General features: G+C 41.6%; 2 protein-coding genes across 8 annotated transcripts in view; one reads left to right on the forward strand and one right to left on the reverse strand.

Annotated features, from left to right (window-relative positions):
- Positions 1-1,263: 1,263 nt before the first annotated feature.
- Positions 1,264-16,123, reverse strand: DCAF4 (DDB1 and CUL4 associated factor 4). Of its 7 annotated transcripts, none has more exons than XM_042048444.1 (14): positions 15,970-16,123; positions 15,658-15,769; positions 13,937-14,034; positions 12,202-12,356; positions 10,778-10,860; positions 10,032-10,134; positions 9,101-9,244; positions 8,391-8,440; positions 7,021-7,100; positions 4,413-4,508; positions 4,203-4,300; positions 3,344-3,520; positions 2,616-2,730; positions 1,264-1,669 (listed from the first exon to the last, which is right to left on the reverse strand). In XM_042048444.1, exons 2-14 carry the CDS (start codon positions 15,765-15,767, stop codon positions 1,476-1,478), a joined length of 1,503 nt encoding a protein of 500 aa, XP_041904378.1. In that variant the 5' UTR covers positions 15,768-15,769; positions 15,970-16,123; the 3' UTR covers positions 1,264-1,475. The 7 variants fall into 7 exon arrangements, with proteins under 7 accessions (XP_041904378.1, XP_041904374.1, XP_041904376.1 ...); XM_042048440.1 differs by having other exon boundaries at positions 15,658-15,774; positions 16,042-16,104; XM_042048442.1 differs by having other exon boundaries at positions 16,042-16,081.
- A 136-nt stretch (positions 16,124-16,259) lies between these two features.
- DPF3 (double PHD fingers 3) overlaps positions 16,260-25,001 on the forward strand; it is a 193,974-nt gene continuing 185,232 nt past the window's right edge. Inside the window, exon 1 of the mRNA XM_042047292.1 lies at positions 16,260-16,331. The gene's annotated coding sequence lies outside the window, so the exon portion shown is untranslated. The remainder of the gene's footprint in view (positions 16,332-25,001) is intronic.

Genomic DNA, 25,001 nt, shown 5'->3' on the forward strand with positions numbered 1-25,001 from the left:
CTTTCTAGGGTGGCAGCCCATTCCAGAGAAGACACAGGCCCAGGTTAGAGTGCTGCCCTAGGAACTGAGAAAGGCCACACCTGCAGACAGCAGCAGCACTCATCTCTGTGTGCACGTGCAGCCCATGCCACTGGCACAAGGCACTCAGAATGTGGAATCCCAGCCTTGTTCTCTGACAGGGCCATCTCACTGAGCCCTCCTAACGTGCTGTGCAGCATGGCTGTCATTAGAACCCATTTGGACACTCAGCCACTGAGCTAGCAGGACCCCAGGGGAAGTGGCATCTCTGATCTCACAACTACACGTGAATGCTCCAAGCAGATGCCGGGATGAAAAGATGGTTCTGGCACTGCTTTAGTAAGAATTTTGGAAGACTTGAGTGCAGTGTGTCTTTCCTGTAAAGCCCATCCTAGTTCATGGGCCTTTACCCTCTCATAGGTTCCTGATCTAGTCAGTGCTTCCTACAGATAACTGAGAGCAGGATGGTCTTGCCCAACCCAGACTGGTTACCAGGCAGGAGGTGAAGAGGCTCCATGGGATAGTAACTGTTCTCAAATACAGATGCGGTATCATCCAGTTACTGTGAGCTGGTACTACAACTGTGAAGGTGAGGGCCCAATTGTACCTCTGTATGCAGAAGGTGTGACTTTGCACAGGTGATCCCAAATCCCAAAGATGTGGTCTGTACAACTGGGCTTGTGTCCTGCTACAGCTGCATGAGCAAGCCTGCCCTTCCAGACTGCTAACCAAACTCCATGTTAGGGGTGTGGACTTGGTTTGGAAACACTATGATAAACTAACAGGGGCATTCAGCTTCCCTACTGGACCAGAAAAAGGGCTTTGCTCCATGTCTGTTGCTTTTTACAGGGGATGGTGGAAGGGCAGTTGCACACTACCATCATCTGAAAGGGACAAAGTTTAGTATGAGCCAGCAAAAAGGACTGACTGTGGGTGAGGAAAGCGGCTGTTCCTTGAACTGCTTCCACCATGGAGCATGAAGCAGTGGCAGTTGAAGCAGGAACCCCAACCAAAGCTACTCCAAACAAAGCCCCAGAACACTTACAGTGTTCAGCGTCTCAACAGCAGCTGCTTCACTCTGCTGGGCCAGCCTACTTCTTGAGGCAGATGTGACCACAGCTAAGAGGTCATGTGACCAAACTAGGATTAAGTTAGAGCAGCCTTCTGACAGCAAATTCAGCTAGCACAACAGAGTTACCAGCTTGACGGGCTTACAGCTAGGTTTCAGAGAGGCTGAATCTTGCCTACAGTTCATCAGTGTTCAGCTTTTATTTACAAGCACTCTGAGATGTATACAGCAAGATTTGCTGAACTGCTGAAGGAGGTTCACAATTAGATGGGCAGAACAGATGCAACAGCAGCACATAATGACTCAACAGCTGGGTGACTGGTGTAAAGATTCTGAAGTCACATTTTGCTTGGCAGCTTTGTACACCACGTCTGAGGAGAATAAAATGTCAGTTATAGGAGAAGTGGTAGAGATCCTGTTTGACAGCCATGAGTAAACCAGGAACTCCTCGGCTGCCCCCAAGTCTTGAAGAAAACACCACACTAGGAATGGCATCTTTGGATGATGGGTGGGGAGAAGGGATGGTTCTAAGCAGATGAGCATCTTGGAGACTCCAAATTCTGGTGTAGCAATCCTGACCAACTGGAAGGAAAGGACAGCAAAATTCAACATTACACAAAAAGGATTTTACATGGTTCTGCAAGATTATCACCGCAGAAGGTCTATGGGGAAAACAACTCGACTATTTCTACACCCACAAGAGGCAAAGTGCTTATCCATACTTTACGAAACCAAAATTTTACACTGAATAATACAAAAGTGGGAAAAATGTGCCTTTCCTATTAGGTAATTAAAAGTATGATAAATCAGTACTTAAGAGTGCTTTTCTCTTTATCAAGCTCCTAAGCTAAAGAAAAGGGGAGAAAAATTCAGTCAAATTAAAAGTTCTTCTTACTATTCCATCACTTACTGACAAATCCAAGGAAAGGAGGTCACTGTCTTTACAGTAACTTTATGAAGCCTGGCTACACTACAAGGATTTTGCTTCATCTGTTGCTACTTTTCCTCTCCCCACCCCAAATACAACAATACAAAAAGCTGAGTGTACCTGGGAGTATTCAAAATGAACCTGAGTGGTATAGACAGTTTATAAGGAGTCAGGCCCACATGCCAGTGCTTCAGTCCATCACCACATTATCCACTTAAGCACCAACTAAACATATACACAGTCTCTATATAAAGTTATTACCAAATCTCCTGTTTACGTGTTGTTTCCTTCAATTTCAAAATCAAGTGTTTTCTGCTCTACTCTTGAGACATATTGTGGAAAGGATAATGCAACTTTTGCAGGACACAGCAGATAAAGCTGTTAAGTGCCTCATGGAAGTGATTACAGTAGCTGTGCATCCATAACATAATTTCTTCATTTTCATAGTATATTACAGTATGTCTAAGGCTAAATTTCTTCTGAATTTTAAAGAATTAACAGCTTTACAGCTTCTAACAGCTGTATCTAAGAAACACCCCTCAGGCATAAGAAAATCACTACCATACACTCTACAAGTAGAGGGGGGAAAAGTCAACCCACCTGCTATAAGAAGTCCTTCCTCCTCATTTACATGCAAAGGGAGAAGAGCATATTCATTGTGGTGACCTTTGTACTGTTTCACACACTTTGCTGTTCTCAGGTCCCACAGTTTTATCTGCAAGTTGAAGGAATTGTTTGAGAGAGGCTGTATTAAAGCAGAGAGCACATCCAGAGGAGGGCCAAGAAGATGGTCAGAGAGTAAGAGGATCTCTCCTATGGAGACAGGCTGAGAGAATTCAGCCTCCAGAAGCAGCCTTCCAGTACCTTAAAGAGGCTACAAGAGAGCTGGAGAGGGTCAATGTTTAAGGGTATGTAGTGATAGGACAAGGGGGAATGGCTTTAAACTGAGAAGCGTAGATTCAAATTAAATATTAGAAAGCTCTTCAATGTGAAGGTGGTGAGTGACTAGAACAGGTTGCCCAGAGAAGTTGTGGATGCTCCATCCTTGAAAGTGTTCAAGGCCAGGGTGGCTGAAGCTTTGAGCAAGCTGTTCTAGTGGAAGGTGTCCCTGCCCATGGCAGGGGAGCTGGAACCACCTTTAAGTTTCCTTCCAACCCAAACCATTCTGTGAAAAATAACTGGCTCTGGAAGAAGACCCATAAATGGAACTGCCACCCAGTTCTGTACTACATACTAAGAGCAGGCATCTGCCCTTGGGAGTGGGATAAGTACCTGTAAATGCCCAGATACTAAAAGGAACAGAATATCCTAACACAACAAAACCATACCTTTCCAGCCATATCTGCTGCCATAAGATAATGTTCAGCCTCCATAAGGTGAATAGATGTAACTGCTGAGCCGTGGAAGAGACGAGTTGCTTTCCAGCTCTGCCCCTTTCGGTTACGTTGGCGCACATCAATGCTGAAAATCTCACCCGAACGGCAGCCATTGTACAGCACTGGGGTCTGGGAGAATCCCAGAGAAAGAAGCGCATTGTGTAACATCTGCAAGGATCTTACAACTTACACAGACAGAGTCTGTATCGTGCTTTTGAGCTCTATGGTGTAGTTGTCAAATTATTTTAACACATGCATTAAGAAATAGAATTTTAATTACACACTGCAACATTTTTCAGCCAACTCATGAGTTCCATTCAAACCTCAACTATTTAGCTGGGAAAGTTTGGCTAGGTAAGCAGGAACTCAGTCTAACATAATGGCGAAACAGAAACTGGAATTCCTATTTCACCATTCTAGTTCTTTGTGAACAAGTCCATTAGTATTTTATAGGGATTTTCTCCATCTTGGTGGAGGCAATACACTGAGTGTTATGAAAATTACGTTATTTGCCAAAACCAAAACAATTTTACATGCTATTACTGTGCTCTTTGTACTTCCTTGTCTTTTAACCTCTGTAATATTAACAAAACTCGCCCCTGTTGGCACAGATTGAAATCAGTTAATCTTTTTGTTGCTGTTCAATTGTGTGCAAGCATCAGACCACATCAGCTCTGCCGTAGAACACCCATCCAACAGCAGCTGTCATCACAACCTCATGTACAGCATGCGGAGTCCTGCCCCAAACAGAACAAAGAGCCCACCAATGAGGCAGTGCTCTGACAATACGGTGGCGTATGGTTCTCTGTACCTGCGTGGCAAACTGCTGTGCCAGTACATCACTACTGGTTCCAAATGTCTGCCGATGCCCTGTCACTACATTGGTCACAAGAACTCGTCGTGTCAGGCCTAAGGAAGACAGATGATGTTGGTTTAGCTGTAATTTGAGTAGCAGCTGGGAGATGAATGCAAGTCTTTCCCACTGAGACAGACAGGGTTGCTAGCCTTGCAGATAGATCACCTGTGCTAAAGCAGTTGTCTGCTTGGGGATTGAGGCACCAAGCACAGGACCAGGCAGTGGATATCTTGAAACTGCACAGCATCCCAGGTCTATCTCCTAGAAGACAGGAGAAACACATAAGTATTCATAAAATGTTAGAACAGGATGATAACTCAGAAAGGTTCTTAGACTGCCATACTTCTTTTAACATTTCAATCTGAAGCAGAGAAAGTGTTACCCAATTGGTGTCCTTTTTGGTACTCAAGAGACAGGAAACAAATGGAAGTTCATGACTGTAAGTGGGACACCATAAATAGATGATATCGAGAGACTGTGAAATTTATTCAGTAGTCAGAGGGTGTTGGGGTTTTAGTTTAGTCTTAGTTTTTTTTCCTGTTAAAGGAATTTTCTCCCATATGCATGTTGCTAGGGGACAAATAGCTGTACTTAAGAAAGACAAAAAGGGGAGTGGGGCGGGCCTGGCTACTCCTTTGTCTACACCTGGGTGTGGGGTCAGTTCGCTCTGAGCGTCCGGAGAGAGAAGCTGCAGAGAAAGGAGCTGCTGCTTCTTTCTTTTTGGCCGTTCTTTCTTTCTGCTGGAAGCAACGCCGGGACCCCAAAAGCCGCTTTCCCTGCCCTGCTGGAGACCGAGCTGTGGCTGCCCTGCCCCGCTGCTGCTTCGAGCTTTCGCTACGCTGTAGCCCTGCTCGCCCTGCCTGCCTGGGCGTCCGTGGGGTTCTCCCATCTGGATACATCTCGCCTGCCACCCGGGATTTGCGTCCGTCCCTGCCGTTCCAGCCGCCGTTCTAGCCTGCTGTTTCAGCCTGCTGTTCCTGAGAGCCCGGGATCAGCTGCCCAGGGGTTTGTGAAGCCTTTGTTCCATCCCTTCCCGGGATCCCAGGGCACCAGAGCCGCGGGTTTCCCGAGCTCGCTCCGGAGCGCCCCCTGCAGCCGCGGGGGAACCATCGCACCTGCCCTGCTCACCGGGAGCCGCCAGCGCCCCTGCCGGCTGCGAGCGGAACTGCACCCGAGGGGAAATAGCCTGACAGCCGAGAAGGCTGGGACTGGGTTTGTGATTGCTGTTACTGCCATAGTTGTTGTTGTTTTGTTTGACTGGTTATATACATATATATATATATAGTAAAGAACTGTTATTCCTATTTCCCACATCTTCGCCTAAAGGCTCTTGATTTCAAAATATAATAACTTGGAGGGAAAAGGGGTTATATCTGCCACTTCAAGGGGGCCTCTGCCTTCCTTAGCAGACACCTGTCTTTCAAAACCGAGACAGAGGGCTGACCATGGCAGGAAAGAACAAAGTAATACTTGCCTTATAGCACTAAGTAAGCCATTTTTTAAAGATGAGTGGGCTAGAAATAAAACACATTTACTTTATAAACTACAGATCAGCCAAAACCTAACCTGTAAGTTCTTGGCCTGCCTATTTAAAGAAAAAAAAAATTAAGTAACAGTACCCTAGATTTGACTCTTACTCATGTAGCTCCTGCACAAAATTAATGCCAATTAGCAGAGTACATCATCAGTTTTCACTTCCTTCATGGGACATCATACATACATACGTCAGGTAGCAGAGGTGACACAGACAAGAATGGATGGATAACATAGTTTTAGACAGGATAAGTTCTACTTTTCTCCCAGCATCCACTCAGCAAGGCTCCCACAAACCACGTATTTAGGAGAGTGAAGTAAGTCAAACTTGGAAATACCTAAACAGTCAGTAGGATATGCTACACAGGAGGACTTTGGTGGAACTCACAGCATCTCATTATGGTGAAAGGCTTAAAATCTTCTACAGAGCAAGTGGGTATGCTGGCCTAGTAGCCATCCACCCTCAGTGACTCTTCAAGTTCATGCTGACTCTATGCATATTGCTTTAATGGCTGCTTAAATAGTAAGACACCAAAAATTTAAAATGAGTCCATTACTCTTATCACAGATTTCCTCTGTATAAACTTAACTGATCATATCTGAATGGATACCAGATTAGAGGACTGCACTCTGTGACTTGAAGAAGCATGGTTCTAACATCTATCAAGAAAGTCCAATCAATTAAGTCCTGCCCCCAAAAACATTGAACAAAAAAGATCAGCTATAACCAGACTTAAGACATAGTATTCTCCCAGTCAGTCAGGTTTACATACAACTGAACATGAGCTTGTACAAGGAGCTATGGGCTGAGATATTTACCAGCTTTGCACCTCTGATTAATCCCCTGAGCATACCTGAGTAGCTGCTATGAGATTCTGCAGTGACTCTGGACAGTCTATAAGGAAATGTGAGTACTTCTTGTGTGCAGCTTACGAGTATTAATTACAGGCCAAGCTACTCATGAAAAATCTCAAGTGTTTGCTTTACAAGTGAGGTGTTCTCCTGCCAAAGTCAAGCACTGCAGCAGCTAAAAATAAACTAGGGCTTTGAATACTGTTTGTTAATTAAGTCTCAAGTTCTTTCATCATCATTTCACTTCTTAAGCTGTTTTAGTCTTACAGGAATACAACAGTCTCATCAACTACTGAAAAAAAAGTTAAAATAATCTTTCTTTTGTGCTCTTTTCATACCATAATTGTTACCAAAAACTGGAGACAAAAAACCAACAAAAACACCCTACCTGGGTTAGTGCTGCTGAACAATGATGCTGGAAGCAGACTGGCACAGCCTGGTGTTTCTGCAATTCCCATGAGACACAGCTTGCTGAAGTGAGTTAAGAAAACTGATTTCTCCCTAGAATGGAACAAGCTGCCTTATATATATAAGTGGGAAAAGCAAGCTGCCCTGACACAGCCACAGCTCACAACACTTTTCCCTGAGACGTCTGATGTGCTTTACAGTTTACAACTAAGTCCTGACTCTTAATTTCTTTCATAGGAATGACGTAGAAAGAACTCAAATTCTTGCTTGTGTATTTTCACTACTAGAAGGATAAGAGAATACTATTGTATCTTACTAGTGATAGGAAAAAGAAAAAAAGAAGCACGGCCTACATAGATCATTCTTCTCACTTTTTCATGTTGATGACACTGCATTAATGTAGATCTGTTTTTCATGGCGATAAATTGGAAAAAGGGGAGCACACATTGGTGAGGCAAGAAAGACTCACTTTAGATTACATTTAAATATTTTATGAAGACTATAGCAGGTATATATAGAATTTGGAAGCTGCATTTCAAGTTCAGTGGGGTAGATCTGTAACACAACTAGGGGAAAGCACGAACCCACCAAACCAAGCGATCCCAAACTCCTCCCCCGCTGTGCACGTGCCTGGTGAGCTCCTGCCCCCTGATGGGTAGGTCTAGAATTGCCTGGCTTTTCACACAGGCCATTCCATATTTTTCTATGTAATTTCTTTTGGCACTTTAATAGCATGCCTGTTGTCTGCCTTCTCCTACGTCAAAATTCAATTTTTCCCCCCTCATTCTTCTGGGCTCTGCACTGTTCATTATTGGTTCCTCTGCTACACCGCCAACGTTCCTCTTCTTCTGAGTCAGACCTGCAGAACATGCTCTGAAAGTTGCAGGTGATGCTATTGAATTGCTTCCATTCTCCTCTCACCGCAACCAGTATGGGGATGGTTTTAAACACAAACGAACCATTCCACTTTCAAAGAGGTTCACTTCAGAAAAAGGTTGTTGCCTTAACCCTCTGCTCCTCTTTTGCCTCAGCCAATTTCTAAACATCAGATCATTTTGGATATGGCATTTACATACACTATTAGTGAAGCTGGAATTCCCCAGGGCAGAAAACATGGTCTTTCATTTATCATTAATATGGGAACAATTCTACATATATCCATAACAGAACCATACATCTGTCTCACTAATTCCAACATATTTCATTTCTTATTACTTCCTCAGTTTTCCAGAAAACTTATTTTCTGGGAGAACTGGAGGAGAGGTATTCCTTGAAGTTAAGTTTTTCTGTGAAGCATGACACAGACTTGTGAAACCTGAACAACAATTCTGCTTTTTTTTAAAAGGATATAAAACATGAGAATCTGGATGAGTCAGTGATGCCCAGCACACAGAATTCACCTTCAGAGAGAAGACGACATACTATTCTTGTGATCTGTTTTTCAATTAAGCAAAGATTATTTCCATGCAAAGATGACATAGAATTCGGCACTGGGCACAACTCTTCAGCCCACTAAATAACTCAGTAACAGGGCATGAGCATTTTAGCTTCATACTCATCTTGTAATGACAGAGCAGCACTGAGAAGTCTGACCAAACACAGACTGAGGCACCAAGCACATCCTATTATTCAAGAGACCATCCTTAAAAGAATCTGATGAAAACCTGTTTTAAATATGCCTCATGTTTAGGGGTAAACAGAGTTTCCCAAAATTATTTTTAAGAAAGAGCATGCAAATCTTGGTAGTTTTGGTAGCAAAACATTAGTTTTGCCAGCTACAGTTCAAGTCTGAAGTAAGCACTATCCTTGGAAGGTGGTATTTCTATGTAGTCTTCCATGCCAATTGTAGTATAACATTCCTGACAACGAGCCCTGATACTGAGCACTTTCAGAGACAGGTTTATTGTGGCTCTGTGTTTATCCAAGCTTCCCATTTCTAGATTCTTCCATTCTCTTCTCCTAGCCCCTTCCCCAACCCTCATGGCATTTCCACACGAGCCTCCCAAGAACAGTGTTCTGAGAATGCAACCACCAAAGGAAGGAGGAACAGAAAATAGTACTTTGCGGTTTGTGAAGTAGAGGTTGTCATACATCTCCACAGTGAGAGACTCCTTCCCCAAACCGCTGAGATTGATGATACCATATTTACATCCTCCATGCTCTACATCGTTCACAGTGAATATTCGTTCACAAGCAACATCTGCCTGTAAAATAAAAGCTTACCAGTCACACTTACTGGAAACTTACAGGAGAAACAGCTTGAGGGAGTTGCATTAGGTCTAAAATGAAACAACACATTAATTCTGATCCCTCTAACACCACCTGCTTTCCATTCACCTCTAAAATCAGTGGCCAACTCATTTTAAATGCATGCACAGAAAAAACAGGGATAGTAAAGGATTCAGTCCCTGGCTAACAATAAATGATCTTTCCAATGTTAACAATTCTGTACACTTACACTGTTTCTGAGTCCCTTCTGGCTTCAGCTACCTATGCAGTGCTCTGTTTACAAGGCCAGGAGCTGGTCCTGGAGAGCTTCCTATATAGTCTATGAAAGATCATTAAATGTAAAGTGATTACTGACGTTTACTTAGCTTCTCTGAACCATGGGCTTTGCTACTCCCAAAACTCTTCTCTTTCATTTTTTTCTTTCTCTTGATCTTCTCCACTCCTCCTCCCAGCCCCACAATAATGATCCACTCAACTCCTATTTACTTTCAAAAGAACATGGTGATCAGATTAAAAAAAAAAAACAAACCAAAAAAACCCGCTTTCATATCCAACCTTTTTGATAATTTTCCTTTGTAGGAAAGGAACAGCCTCTCCCTACCTGTTTAAAGTTACTGAGCACAGATTTTAAGAACTGACAGAGCAGGAATAACTTATCTTTAAAAGCTAAAATTTGACCTATGTGAGTTGACTACAAGAGCCTGAATTTTCTCTGAAGATGGGCTCTCTTTATCTTAAAGACTTACATTTCTCATAACATACCACAATGATTTTAAAATTGTTGGTTCCAGCGACTGAGGAGTCTGGACTGTGTATTTCTATCTTCCTCCTCTGCATGCAGTTCACTTTTAGTTCATGGACTAGCCTGTAAAAGCAGGTAGGTGGGTGAGGGGGTTGAAGAGAGGCGAATTCAGGCAAGCCTAAATTTAATGCATAAGAAAATAATTCTGGCCAGGATATAGAACTGCTTCTCAATCACCGAAGAGAAAATGCCTGAATAACTAGCATGCTGAAATTTAACTTACATAACCCATGAACACGTGCATCTTCCACAGTCATGGAATTTCATCCCGCTGTTTTGAACCCCAGCACATCTTTAGTAGCCGAAACAACAACACAGTAAGTCACTGACTTAACTTGCCTCCTGCACTGTTACTGAAACTGAGCTACCTTAGCTGTTCTAATGGGGGGCAAGGGAATGGTCACATCCACTGAAAGGCATTTATCCTAAAATAGCTGTGCTGTACTCATAAAGCACAATGCGGCAAACCAGCATATCCGTATACATACGTAAAGTGAACTTTTTTGAAGTAAAATTGGGAAACAACTTCATTTGAATTCTCATCATTTTAGTAATCTATTACAGAATATAACCTTTTTTCTAACTTTAAGTAATATGTTCCTCCTCATACCAATGAAACAGTAAGAAATGCAAGAAAACCTGACAGAAACAGTTGCACTAACAGCAGAACTGAACTGCAAACAGAAGACAAATCAAATCATTGTACCTGCAATAACTTGTGGAGCTGAGCAAACCCAGCTGCCTTTTCTGTAACAGCACAGATGAGTTGAGTCCAGCCCTTGTTGTTTTCTGTAAGAGAGTAACGTGGAACTGTACTCAGTTATTTACATAAGATTCAAACATGGCTGTGGGTCTTTGATGTTTGGGATGTTTAGGTAACTTTTTCCTCTAGCCTACATACATTAAAATTTTCAGAATGTACAGAACACATTGCAACACCATCCTGATCTACTACAATAAGTAGACAAGAATATATTCCTGTGAGATGTGGAGCACTTCTGCAAATACAGAAGCTGGAGAAAAAATACGAAACCCTAGCAGCCATTGTTTTCAATCTACATAAGCAGCAGTACTACCCTGGAGGTGTAAAGTCACCTTCTGGTTTTACTACAACGCCTGAAATTCTTCTTATACAGCAAAATTTTCTTTCACAATGAGACTGCAAGTAAACATGCAGTCTTACTGTTGTACTAAACTGCTTTTCCATCCCAGTTCCACTCCCCATTCCCCCCACAGTCCTGGGGTTGGAACTAGATGATCTTTAAGGTCCTTTCCAATGCAAGTCATTCCACGATTCCATTTCATGATTCACATTTTTTTTAGAATTTAATGGAAACACTTTCTGAGTAGACCAAGGAATAAAGTATTTTGCAGAATTATGGAGTAAGAAATCTTTTTGATAATACTCAGACAAAGCAAGTGTTTGAGAATCAAAATGTTCTTTACAGCAAAGACTGAAGAGCTGAATAGCTGGTTGGAGAACTTCATTGCTTAAGAAAAGGAACACTGTTCACTTCTTCCATGTGACAGCATATTTAAGCTAAGCTGTTACTTGTAAAGTTTTAAGACATGTTTTTCAGGTAATGAAAAAGCATCCTTGACAGATATTTTACCCAGATTACAAATACACAACATCAGCATTAATTTCACTGTAACTCTTTATGAAGAGAAGCACACAGGTTTTCCAGACATAAACATAAGACCTGCCTTGATTTTAACTGTCCAAAAAAGTTCTTCAAAAAAAGCTGTTTCCACCAACTGTGATTAGTATTGTTTCTTCAAGGTCCAGGAATACGATCAATCAACTTACTAAAAATGTGAGAAACTTAAAATCAGGACCCCACTTTGCCAATTCAAGGCAGGAATTTGAAACCTGGCATTCAATACCCTGACTCAAGTGTAACTGTTGGACAACTGCAATTCTCAGCACAGTTCCTGCATCTTTATAGGTTTTCTGTTTGTAATGACTTGATTTCATTCCTGTCTAGAACAGCCAAACAAAAGGCTTCAAGGACTATATATTCTTAGCAGAAAAAGAAACTGAATTGTCAGAATTTGAAGATTTTAGTTTATAATCTGTCCTGGGCGACAGTACAATAAAGCCTAATTGCAATCTTTTTCAAAACATACCTTCTGTTTTTCTTCCTCTTCTAGGAGTCTCAGTCTTTTGCACTCCATTGCCTTGTGCTGAATGCTGTCCTTGGTGAGTGGGTTGTGGTTATTATGTCCAGGCAGTAGACGAAAATAGCGGTTCTTTTCTGGGTCATAATAAAATCCTGGCAGTTCTTCAGGGTGGGAGGAGTCAGGGAGAAAAAGAGGCAAAATCAGATGGGTAACTTTGTTTACTGCTCTTTGATATTCCATGTCTTCACGTGAATGTCAGAGTTATGAGACTCAAAGCTCTTGCTCCCAACAGGTCCCAAGCATGATACACAGACTAGGAGAAGATGAGCCACTTACAGGAGAGAAAAAAAGATTATTTATAGTTTTCAAAGGCTGTTACACTGATACAGAAGGGATGTCACCGCTGACCAAGAGGAAATTCAGACCAATCAGAAAGGCACAAAAGAACGGTTTTGTTGCAGAACAAAAATGGTCTTTCCTCATAAATACATTATGAGGGGACATTCTTAGTTAAAAGACTTGGTAGGACAGCAAAAAAAAGAATGAGGTATCAAATAAACCCAAATAAAGTATTTCACTTCCCAGAACAAGACACTTTTTCTTCAGCACATAGGAGGGATTTAGATTAAATCAAGAGTACATTTGGCTCCCTCCAAAGGTAAGTTGGGATGAGAAACACTCAATTTTAGTGCTTCCCTGTCTGGGTGAATGCAGAGGCAGACAAGTAAAATACTTTGAAAGATTGTCTCAAGAGAAAGAAATTCATTCAGAGGCAATTGTTAACATTTCACTTCAAGAGTTTTTATTTAAAACTCTATCTACTACCAGAAATTTCATTTTAAGTAATCTCTTTTTGCAGCTGCTTACCATTCAGCTCCTTTTCTGCATCTTTTAGGTTTCAGCTTAGCCACAAGTGACCAAGATTTATTCAGGTCAGCAAAATTAAAAAGTTAGTCAATGAATCAGTAAAGTTTATAAAAGCACACTACATTTAGCATACAGAATCTAATTACACAGGAATAAATGTCTTGCAGGATACATCTCCAAACACATGCTCACAACACAAAACAGTGATACACAAAAACCATCTCCCTGAACTCAGGGTTGTTTCAGGACTCTCCTGTTGTACAGAAATATATGTTCCCACTGGCTTAGTTAATGCTAGCATTGTTTAACCAGTTAGGAAGCCAGAACAGGACATCTTTTTCAACAGCACTGCTGCTTCATCATTTGTTGTTAATGAACAAATACTTAGCCAGAGTGTATTTATTACAGACTACAATGTACACTGAAGGCATAAAAAGAGATACATCACACAAGAGAGGCACACCACAAAGTGGTGGATTGTTGTGCCTTTCAGAAGACTGAGTAACTGAACACAAGCTGTAATTTTTTATATGCTCTCTCATTTTATTTGCTTCCTTCGTAGTTCATTTTCTTCCTAAAGCGGCATTTCTGGAGGGAGAAACAGAATTGTATTTTTTCAGTTTATATCAGCTCTAAGCACACAAGTTTTCAAACATGAGAAGCACCTGTGGGCCTGAAAGTGATTTGGCTCTGTTCTCTAGATCCTTACTTACTATATCTTTTTGTATCACCTGATGTTGCTTTTCTCCAGAAACTTTACTGTTTGTATTGTTCCCATAACACCAGATTATTAATGCAGCTACTACTACTACTAGTTTTTTCATACAAGCAGCATATAGGAACTGACTTTTGACCCATAAACACTATCTCTTACCTGGTGCTACAGAGTTCTGCATTGAACTGGACGAAGAAGGATCTTCACTGCTGCTGGGGCCTGCATTCACTGTGGTCTGTGGTTCCTCCTGTTCCAGACTGAAAAAACAGCACTGCCTTCAAGACAGGCTCACAACTGTCCTACACATCTTTCCCACAAAGAATCTAGAAAGCAGATTGTTACTGACATCAATGGAGTACCATTTTGCAGTGCTAAGCACACTCTGCATATCACCCACCATACATTAAACTGTGAAAATCAAACAGTGAAAATATTCAGCTTAAAAATTTCTCAAGGAAGTTAGTGAAACCAGCATCCTAAAAGCCTTAAATTGCTTGCTAATACATTAGACGTGGCTGTTGATTCTGCAAGTGCCTTTAACTCTTTTTAGCAAAAGATTTACTGGGCAATTGTACATTAAACGAACAACCCACTCCTAAAAGCACGCAAGTCTTCGCAGCACAAAGCAAGAGACAGTGTGGGTAAAACACTGATGTCAGGTCAAAAATATTTTGCCATTATCTTCATAATAAGAATTTCATTGATGAGTTCAGAAACATGCAAAATAAACACAAGTTTAATGAAAATTCCAAGAAAAGCCTCTGCTTTTCTAACAAACATTGCAGAGGGTAACTGCAGCTTTCCTCTTTTTGAGCTAATATACATGAGCACATTCAGTACTGATGAGCAAAATTCCACTGGGATGTTTTCTGAATCACCTGTACAATTCTCACTTTTTAAGACAGGTCCAATTACATGTCATCTTAAAAGCAGTAGGTGAAGATGTTTTGCAAGAGTCATAATTTATTGAAAACACAAAGAAACTCTATTTCTAATACCAGCTCCGCTGCGGTTTCATTACACAACTTTGAAAATGGTTAAAGAACACAACAGGTATACAAGGGGAAAAACACCCCAGATCGAACCCAGGCACTTAACTTTGAAGCTTTGTAAGAAAACTCTTTTAATTCTGCTCACTGAAGTAGTGCCCATTTGCGTTTCTAAGTTTTCTTACACAAGTGCAACTAGTGTGGCAACTCATATGTGTGTCTCTTTTCCTAAAAATAAGGTTTTTTTTAAAAAAAAAAAGTTTAGTGTATTAAAACAAAGTCTTCTTTTAATCCTGCAAGAGGCACTAAGGAAAGAACAGGGGAATGAAAAAGCAACCATAAAAACAGCTCAAACATAGGCAAGTGTAAGTTCTAAAGTATAAAACGTGTTTTTCTCAAAGGATCAGTTTTCAAGGCAGGGGATTATTCCTGAGGCCTTGTTTCATTCTCCTGATCTGCTAGATGTGGTATTATTACCACATTACTTATCATGCTTTCAAACATTCAGGAAGATCCTCTAATGACAGAGTTTACACCAGTAAACACAGAGGCTTAAAATACACAGGCAGGTAGAATGAAGTAATTTTATTTTTCTTCCCTGAACTATCTTTGCATATTGATGAAGGGTTTATGGACGATAATGCACAGCTGAAAGGACTGGCTCACGGAACCGCATCTCAGTTTAAAATCAGTGTACCGTTGTGAACACACAATAAACCAGAAATCAATGCAATTCCACTCCCAGTACGGATGACAGATACACCAGAAGTACTATCTACTAGATCTTCAGGCGGCAACCCTCTCGGTTCTAGAAAGTCACCATTCCGCACATTTAATGAGGCCTAAGATCCAACGCCTTAGCCCCTGCCAAGCCGAGCTGCCTGTACTTGCCTTTCGGCGCGGTTGCTGTGGCTGGGTCTTCTGTGCCCGTGGGGGTGGTGGCTGCGCTTGTGACTGCTCCATCCACGCCCTTCCTTGCCTCGACGGTAGTTTCTCCTCATTTCTACTCTTAAAGCAAACATACACACATACTTCACCCCTACTTGCCTGGAACAGCTCAGCATACAAGACAAGTCTCTTAATGCGGCCTCTTTTCAAACAGTTTCAACCTGTAACGACCAGGCCCGCCAACCACCCGCAGCACAGGCGCCCCCGTACGCCTGTCGACTTCCCCGCTAGTCCGGGACCAGCTCCGCGGCTCACCCCGCAGCGCTGAAGCCAAAACCCCACAGGTAAAAGCGCAGTGACGACCACACGCCCCCGCCCGCCCCTCACCGCGCCGGGCCCGCGCCAGGCCCGCCGCGTCCGCGCTGCCGCCAGCGCCCCGCCCACGCGCCCAGGGGCGCCTCTCACTGGCGCTCAGCCGCGCCCGCCGCTTGACGGACAGCTCGCTCGCCCAACCGCAGGAGGCGGGGCCGGCGCGTGCGCCGCGCGGGGGGCGGGGCTGGGGCGGGGTTGAGGGCGGGCGGACGGCGCGGGGTGCGGCGCTGAGGGCTCGGAGGGCGCGGAGGGCGTGTTTAGCACAGCGGGGAAGCAGCGCGGGGTGGAAGAGGTCGCTTAGCGCGGTAGGGAAGCAATGCACGGCCGAGAAAAGGCAGCCTGGGGGTTGCTGGGAGGTGGCGTGCTTTGAGGGGACACCGAAAGGGTACCCGCAGCTTCCTTCTCTTACGTTGCCGGCTCCCTCGAAGCCATCCTTTGGCTGTGGGCAGCTAAAAGTTGTTACAACCTCTCTGAACTTACCAAGAATTCAGAAAAGATAATGTCTCTAAAGTGACTCCCCCGGCTGAGGCCTCTTGATGCTTATTTTTTTCTTATTTTGAGCCTGCTACTGGTGGGCAGTGAATAGTTGGGTGGGTGGTGTTGAAGCACAAGGTGGGAGGGAAAGCTCGGGCTGCAGCAGTCAGTAACAACTCCGCGGTTGGTCAGAGCGCCAGAAGGGTGGTAGCTACCAGCTCCTTGCACTCAGAGCAAGAAACCCCTTCTCTATCGTTTATTAAAGGTGTCCTTAAGCAGTTCTTGTACAGTCGCCTTCCCCGTCCTGCTTGTACGGCATCTAGGAGTTAAAAAACACGTTATAACCGGTGTTGTAAAAAAGTTTGTTTCTTTAATGAATGATTAAGGTTAAAACAAGCAAACAAACAAACAAAAAAAGAGCTATAGTTAAAAGAATTGTGGGAGAATAGGGGTTTAGCCTTTTTGCTTCCAGAAAGTTGAGGGGTTTTTTGGTTGCTTTAACAACTTAAATAAGAAGTGCCAGTACTGGGAAAATAGGCAATGGATTTTTGCTACTTTGGATGTTTAGACTTTGCACAAGTTTGCTGTCTTACTTGGCAGGAGAGTAGTTTTTGGGAGATAGCATTTTTTGTTTCTCACTCGCATCATCTGTGTTTTACATTCAAAATGCATAGTTAAAGTAGCCTTGGAAAGTATTCACTTAAGGATACAAACAGCTGGAGAAATCACCTGTGGCTTGCATATATAGTTTGTGAGCTCTATTTCTTTGTATTTACGAGGTAGACCACCAGCATGGTCTAGTTCTAAAGCATATTTTGTTGATTAGGTTTGTTTCTCATAGTGTTTTCGTGATAGTGATCTTTAGCTTTTGCAAAATAATTTTGCATTTTAATACAGTAACAGAAGAAAAGTGCCTACTGAAAGGGCTGCATCAGCTGCATCAGTTTCTGTGAACTGTTTCTAAAACACACTGGTGTTGACTGGATTCAAAGTGATGGTTTATGTGGCATTGGTACTTGATCTGTATGTAAATTTGATGCTTGTACACCTATGCACAGGGTTCTAGGGAGTGTTTTTTCCCTGGTATTTGCTGGCTTGTGGGTAATAGTCCAGAATGTCTAATGTTTCTCAAGTACTCTCATACTCTGCTTCGTGCATTGACTTTGTTTCATCTGTTTAATTTCTGGTGCCAGTGAGCAATATTCAAGGTCATGTGACCAATATATGCTGCTTGTAAGCTGTGGAATTCATGTCACTGAAATAGTTACCATTGGGGAAGAAGTATATTAAATGATTTGTTTTCTCATTTGTATTGCAGATACTTACTATGAAACTTAATAAAGAATAGACTGGAAGATATTTCGGAGATCACTGGTTTTCCATGTGTGCATTTAAATAAAATATACAAATATATACTTAAACCCCACACATTCACCCATACATTGTTCCTTAGCAATTGTTTGTCTAACCTCTTCTTAAAGCCTTTTGGTTTGGTTTATTCAGATTGTTTTATTTTGTTATTTATTATTACCTCTCACTGAAAGGTCTCTTGATGTGTTACCTTATTGCTGCAATTTAGAAACATTACTGCTATTCCTTCTTCCGTCGGTGGATATAGAAAACAATTTGTTACCTTGCTCTCTGCAGCTGTATTCTGTATTTGAAATGTGGAAATGCTATCCCTTTTGAATATTTTCCTGTAGATTGAAGAGTGCCTCAAGAATACCACTCCACTAGGATATTATAGATGACAACTTTTAGCTTTGATGATTCTTGCTTCCTTTTTTGGACCCTTTTCATGGAGAACAGGTCTTTCGTTGAAGTGTGTTCCTAAAAACTGGCTATACCACTACTCAGCTGAGGCCTTCCTAGTGCAGAGTTTGTTTTGCAGACTGTACCAGGTTGGAGTTGTAGGATGTCCTATATCTGTGCAGCAGTGCTAACTTCCGTGAAGTTTGAGCAGTTTGAGAACTGCTTTGTGACCAGTTGTTTCCAGTCCAGGTTAGTGGAATTGGCTGTGCTTGGGCTGGTAACAGCTGAGTGCTGCTCATCTCAGGCTGGTTCCTGAACTAGTCCAGGCCATCCTGCCCTGTGGAATGCACTCTGCCACTGTGTCCACCTTGGCTATTTTTCTGCTTCCTTGACCTGAGGGACTGGGTTTATACCTGTGTAGTTGATTAAATACATATGTTCAGACTATGCTTATTTAGTTGATTAAAATGTAATTGTAAATTGTATTAAAACATTCTGAAAATACTAAATTTTATCAATAACATTAGACTTTAAGGTTTGAATGAGTTGCCTTTCAGATGAACTGCAGTGTCTGAGCCTGTGTTCATTCTTAGCAGTTGCATCTCAAAATTAAAAGTAGTTTGTCTATGCTCTTCTTCTACTGAGGCTTAAGCTGTGTGTTTTGTCTTATGCCTTCTTGGGGATAAACCTGCATTCTGTCTGTTAAAGCTCAGCTTATGTAAGGCCAGTCATTAAGCTTTGGTAAGTGGGAAGGATACCTGGGCCCATGTATTACCCTGGGTTTATGCAGGGTAATCAAAAGCAGGATTTTGTGTAATAGTAAAATTTGTGTTTGTTCTAATACTGCTGAAATCAAAGCAATTTAAGAGTCTCTGTAACTTTGTGCTTACTCTGCATTATGAGCTGCAGCAGTCATGCAGTAATAGTCTCAAAGCTCTTGTGAAAGTTGCTGATTGCCTTTTTATTTTAGTTTTCAGCATGCCCTGCTGTCCCACAGGCTCTGCTGTTAATGCAGAAAATCACTTTTGGATTCTCTGACATTAGGTCATAAAATCATTTAGGTTGGAAAAGACCTTTAAGACGGTCGAGTCCAACCATTAACCAAACACTGCCAAGTCTACCACTAAACCATGTCCCCAAGTGCCATATCTACACATATTTTAAATACCTCCAGGAATGATGACTCCACTGCTTTTCTGGGCAGCCTGTCTCAATGCTTGACAACCCTTCTGGTGGATATTAGGAAAGATGCCTTCAATCTAAACAAAGGAACAAACTGCTGTAGAATTTAAGGAATTAAGGTGATGAATTGTTGCAGTTTGTATAATGATCAGTAACTTCCTGCGTTTATTCTGCATGTGCATGTGTTTCACTTTTTTACTTTATGTGGTTTAAATCTCGAGCTCCCAAAGCCGTCCTGACGGTCTTGGAGGTGCAGCTCCCCTTGAGGGTTTGCTGGGTGGTGTAACTACGGGAGCGAATCGGAGCTGACCCAGGAGAGGGCAGCAGTGCACTTGCACAAAACCTCTATGTCTTGGCTTTGCAGGGTCGTCTTCTGTACCAAGTGTTGAATCCCTATAGAAATCAATTTTAAAAGCAGAAATACACCAACGAATCCATTTGCAATACTACTTGAAAGTGTATTTGTTTGTATTTATAGCTCTAAAATCCAGGGACACTGATGTTGCATATTTTAGCCAGGCTTTCCCTCCAAGTAAGAAGGTGAAGCTTCTTTCTCCTGGTATCAGCTTTGTCTACCTTGCAGGTTATAGGTAATAAACAACACCCCTATGAGATATATATTAGCTCTTAGTATTTTTAAATATGTGTGCCTTTTTAATATAAAATATATTTTATTTATACAATATATAAAATATATGAGTGATATAAATTAAAATTTTGCTCTGACACTACATCTGAAGTCTTTTCCAGTCAAGTGTCTTTAGGAGTGAGACATAATGCTGGTCAATTTTCATAATAGAAATGCGTAGATTGCATTAGTTGCATTTAAAGATTATTTGGGTACTTAGGAAGGTGTCACTAAGAGACAGTAATAAAAATATTTAGGTTATACTTTTGCTGGCACTGGTGGAGGGACTTTATGACTTCTGATTATAATCAGGAAATGGACTGCAGAGCACGCAGGCATGAGTGGGTGCCAACAGTGTTCGTGGTTCTGTGTATGGATAGAAATGGAGCTGTGGTGTTATGGGTCTCATCAGATAGGCTGGCACATTCCAAGAGATGGTCTCTGGTAAAAGCCCATCTGAGACCTTCTGTTTGTTATGGTCTGCCCTCTCCCATGGGAGGCACAGATGACTGGGCTGTGTTTGCTACCTCAGGGACTGCACGTGTCTTCCTGTGACTGCAGTAGCCCAGGGCAGAACAGTCTTGCTGCTGCTGCCACTTAGAAGAAATAAAAACAACTAAAATCCCCAAAACACAACAACAAAACAAAAAATCCAAACCTGAATCTTACTAGACAGTAGGGGAACAGTTGAAGAGAGACTCCTGATCCATGTAGCAGCAAATTAGTGAGTGCAGAATGGCAAATCTGGTGGCTGCTGTTGCCAACCTGGTAGAGAAATGCAAGTGTTTATCACACATGGGTGTTTCCTGGTGTAGCTCCTATGAGTATTATAACCTAAGAATCCAACGTGTATCGATACTAGGCTGCCATGCTTGTGTATAAAGTGAGTTATTGCAGGACAGGCATGGTCTGAGATATACAGAGAACATGAACCCATACTTGCTAATATCAGCAGTCTGGCTCTAATCTGCATAGTCAAAATCAAATTACTAAAGTGATAGGTCTACTGAGTTACTTTCTAGAATGAAAAAGCAGTGCAAGATTAGGAATTCAGAAGATAAGGCTCTCTGTTGTGACAAAGCTCTCTTCCACTGCGCATATGTGGATTTAATTTAAAATCCACATTTCAAGTCGGGGGTCCCAGTGTGCTGAGCTGGAAGACCATGGCTATGTGAATGATAAACTCACAGCTGACCCTGAAGTTGTGTGGGATCTGCTGTGCCAGCTGGCTCCCTATAGGTCTATGGGGCCTGAGGGGATTAATCTGAAAATACTCTGAAGAGCCAGCTGCTGTCATTGCAAGGCCTCTCTGTGATTTTTGGATAGTCTTGGGAATGTCTCAGACTCTCAGGCACATGCTGTGGAGTCTTGGGGTGATCCTGTGCAGAGCCAGGAGCTGGACTTTGATGATCCTCATGGATCCCTTCTAACTCAGGATATTCTATGAAATCTCTCTCCCTAGAAAGACAAGCTGAAATCCAAACCCTGATGCTAAATTTTATAACTGTGTATATCTTAAATGAGCTCTTGTTGACCCTGATTTGAAAGGGATGTTAAAGATCCTTTACTTTTTGCTGTAGGAAGAATGATTTACTTTGCCATTGTGTTTCAGACTTGTTATTCCTGTGATGCAGCACAGGCTTCTGTGCACCAGTTAGGTTTTGTTAGGCACTGTTCCAGAAGTGGTTGCATTTTCATACTACATTTTTCTTTCAAAATAGCATGGTGTCTTTTGAATGGCAAATTCTGGATACATGAGTAGTCCTTTTGAACATTTTTGATGTTTTAGCTAAATATCTTATATATTATTTATGTGCAGCATGAACTGTTACTTAACACTCTGAAACATCTTTTGTGGATTTGTGATTTCTATCATTATTGCTTGCGGGCCCAGTCTGAGGACTGTTAAATGTGTAACAATATTCACCTGCCCTGATGGTGGTGTAGGCTTATGAAGTTTGTGTGTGTATACACATAGATGAACATATCTCTGTCTACAAAACCAGAACTTCATTACCACATATTTCAGTGCATGGGTGGGGAGAATGCTAATTTGAAGGCATGAGATTTGAAAGTGATATTGATCACAGAAATGTCTGTGCTCTGCCATGTTTCCTATGATGCTATAGATCTGACATGCCAGTTCAAAACAAAAACTGGCCCCTTTGTTAATTTTATTGCTTTTGTTAATTTTATTGCTTTTGTGTTTTTTTAAATTTTTTTTTTGTAAGAAGTCATGTCTGCAGATGGTAAAGTGATCTTTCAAGCAGGTAGGAATGCTAACAAGGCTTACACTGCCAGAATGCTAACTGGACCTTATATTCCTTGCAGAGCTGTTGTAGAGTAGAATATCCTGATGGTGAAGAAACCTGTTTGAATAATGCTATCCTGCCCCTTTCTAGGGGGAGAACTCAAGACCTTCCATTGGAAGGTCAAGTTCCTGGTGTAAATAATACTGTTTTTAGAGTAGTGGCAGCTAGCAGCTTTTTCATTTTTCTTCCAAACTCATTTGTTCAGCTTATGGACCTCTAATACACAAAGTGCTTGTAGTTACAAGATTGATTTCTAGTCTTGTATTTAAAACTTGCCAGGAAAAGAACTAGTCAGCATCTCCAAGGAAGTATTCTCTTTTGGGGTCAAAATCTTGTGTGCTACTTCATATTCTGCCTTGCCTGTTTTGGGTATTAAGGTTGTGCTTTTATACAGAGAGAGGTGAACTGTTTTGCTTTTACACATCAATAGCAGATGTCAGGGTTCTGACAGCTGATTTCCCACTGGAAGAAAAAATTGGGACACACACCATAGGAATCATCTTTCTTAGCAGACTTCCATATTAAATACATGAAGCTTTGAACGGATGTGGAGACCGATGATATTGCAGGAAAAACCTTTCTCCAGAAATTTCAATCTAGAAGTCAGTGTTTTGCTTTCAGAAAACAACTTTATCTTTGAATGTCATAGCAACTAAAGACATAGTGTTACGAGGCTGCTAACACCTCTTTTCTCAAAGTCTATATTCTGCCCATATCCAAAGGAAAGCAAGTAACTGGGGAGACTTGTATGCAAGGAGGCATTATAATCATATGAGGGTGGTTCTCAGAAGTGGACAGTAAGTGAACACAGTGCTGTTTTGGAGCATGAGCTTCCTCAGCTGTCTTGTATGCATTATGTGCTGTAGATATTCCCTTTGTAAAAGTACTGTTTGAATGATGCAGGAGTGACTTGCTTAGTCTCCCTCCTCCCCACCTTATCATCTTTGAAGATGTGTGTTGGAATTTCTTGTTTCACGGGTTTGGGGTTTTTTTGGGTTTGTCTTTTTTGTTTTGATTTTTGTGTGTGTTTTTTTTTTTTTTTTTTTTTTTTTTTTGAGGAAAGGGAATGAAAGTTTTATGAGGTAAGAATTCCTCTCTCATTCTCTTCTGAGTGCTCTCTCAGGGAGAACATGGCGGGAGGAGGAGGAAGCTCAGCTCAGTGTATGCAGACTGCTGTGGGAGGCTTCCTGTTACTGATGTGTAAGGTGGGGAGAGCAAGTTTCTTTTGAGGACTTTCAGGAGCATATCCTGAGGGCAGAGGGGTGGGAGGAGGGAAGGTTACCATGGGAAAGTAGTCTCCATATATCTGTGTGTTCCGTAGAGGGTATATGTGGGTTCTTTGATTGGTGGCAGGGGAAGGGTTTGAAGGAAAGTTAATCTGCAGATACCTGGTCTCATAATGTTAGTGTACATTGTCTACTCATGTCTTGGTTATTATTTATATGCCTGTAATACTATAATAATATATAGTAATATATATTGTGATAAGTAATATAAACAGTAATTTATATTACTGTTTATATTTATATGTTCTGGATGATTCCAGATGTATCACTGTGGCTCAGTCTTAAATTTTATTCTTTGACCGCTGTGCCTTTGGTCATTCTAATTGCATGTATACCCTGATATTTATGATGGATGGTGACATTGCCTTCCAGTCCACTGGACTGCCTGTTTCATTGTTGGCTCCATAGATGCTCTGCTTCATGGAGCCCTTCTAGGACCTGGTTTTCAAACTGCTGCTCTTCTGGGCACTGAATAGAAGCCAAGAATAGGGAGCTGTGGTTGCATATAATTACCAATATAGATACCAGCCTGTAGATTTCAAAGCAGGTGCCTAGTGCAGAAGTCTGCCCATGGGAGTAGCACTGCAGGATCTCTCCCATTGGTACAAACTAATAAAATTAACTTTCTGCACAGTTTATGGTCTGTCATTTTTGTGTACCTGTGGAAAATAATGAAATAGAAACATTTTAGACAAGACATAAAACACTTAAATGAAAACAATAAGACTGTTTCTGGGAAGAAATATATAAATGACTAAATTAAAACAACACTGCATATAGGGTAGTCTTAGCACTGTTTTGTAAGATGATCTTCTAAAGTCTGAAGACAACTGAAACTGCTTATGTACTTTGTAGAACTGAAGCAATAATTGTTTCACATACAAGATGTAATATATCAGTTTGCAGTTCCAAAACAAAACCAAGACCAACTAACAAAACTTTAGCTCTCAGCTTAATTGAATGGAAATTGAAAGAAGAGGTAGGATATAGAAAATGGTTTATGGGCTTGGTTGAGCTATTGTTTCCCTGAGCAAAGCACTTTCTAATTGGGAGCTGGAAAGCTCTGAAGGTCCCAAGAAAAAAGAATAGGTAAATAACTGGCTGTAGGATACTATAAATTCTGTACTATAACCTTGTGGGAAATCAGGAAGGATGACAGAAGTCTATATGAAATGGTAAGAGCTTCCAGGGCCTGTAAGAGAGTACCAGGCTACAGGGTTTGATCTGTGTTAATTACCCAGCAAGATTTAATTGTGTGTGGTGTGTAGTTTTTGGTTTGTTGTGGGTTTTTTTTTCCTTTTCTCTAAGTGGGTAAAAACTGAGTGTAAGTTGACTAAGAGT

The sequence above is a fragment of the Corvus kubaryi genome, unplaced genomic scaffold (assembly GCF_017639235.1).
Source record: "Corvus kubaryi isolate FWS band 111438036 unplaced genomic scaffold, C.kubaryi_AGA036_p1.0 66, whole genome shotgun sequence".
Lineage (NCBI taxonomy): Eukaryota > Metazoa > Chordata > Aves > Passeriformes > Corvidae > Corvus > Corvus kubaryi.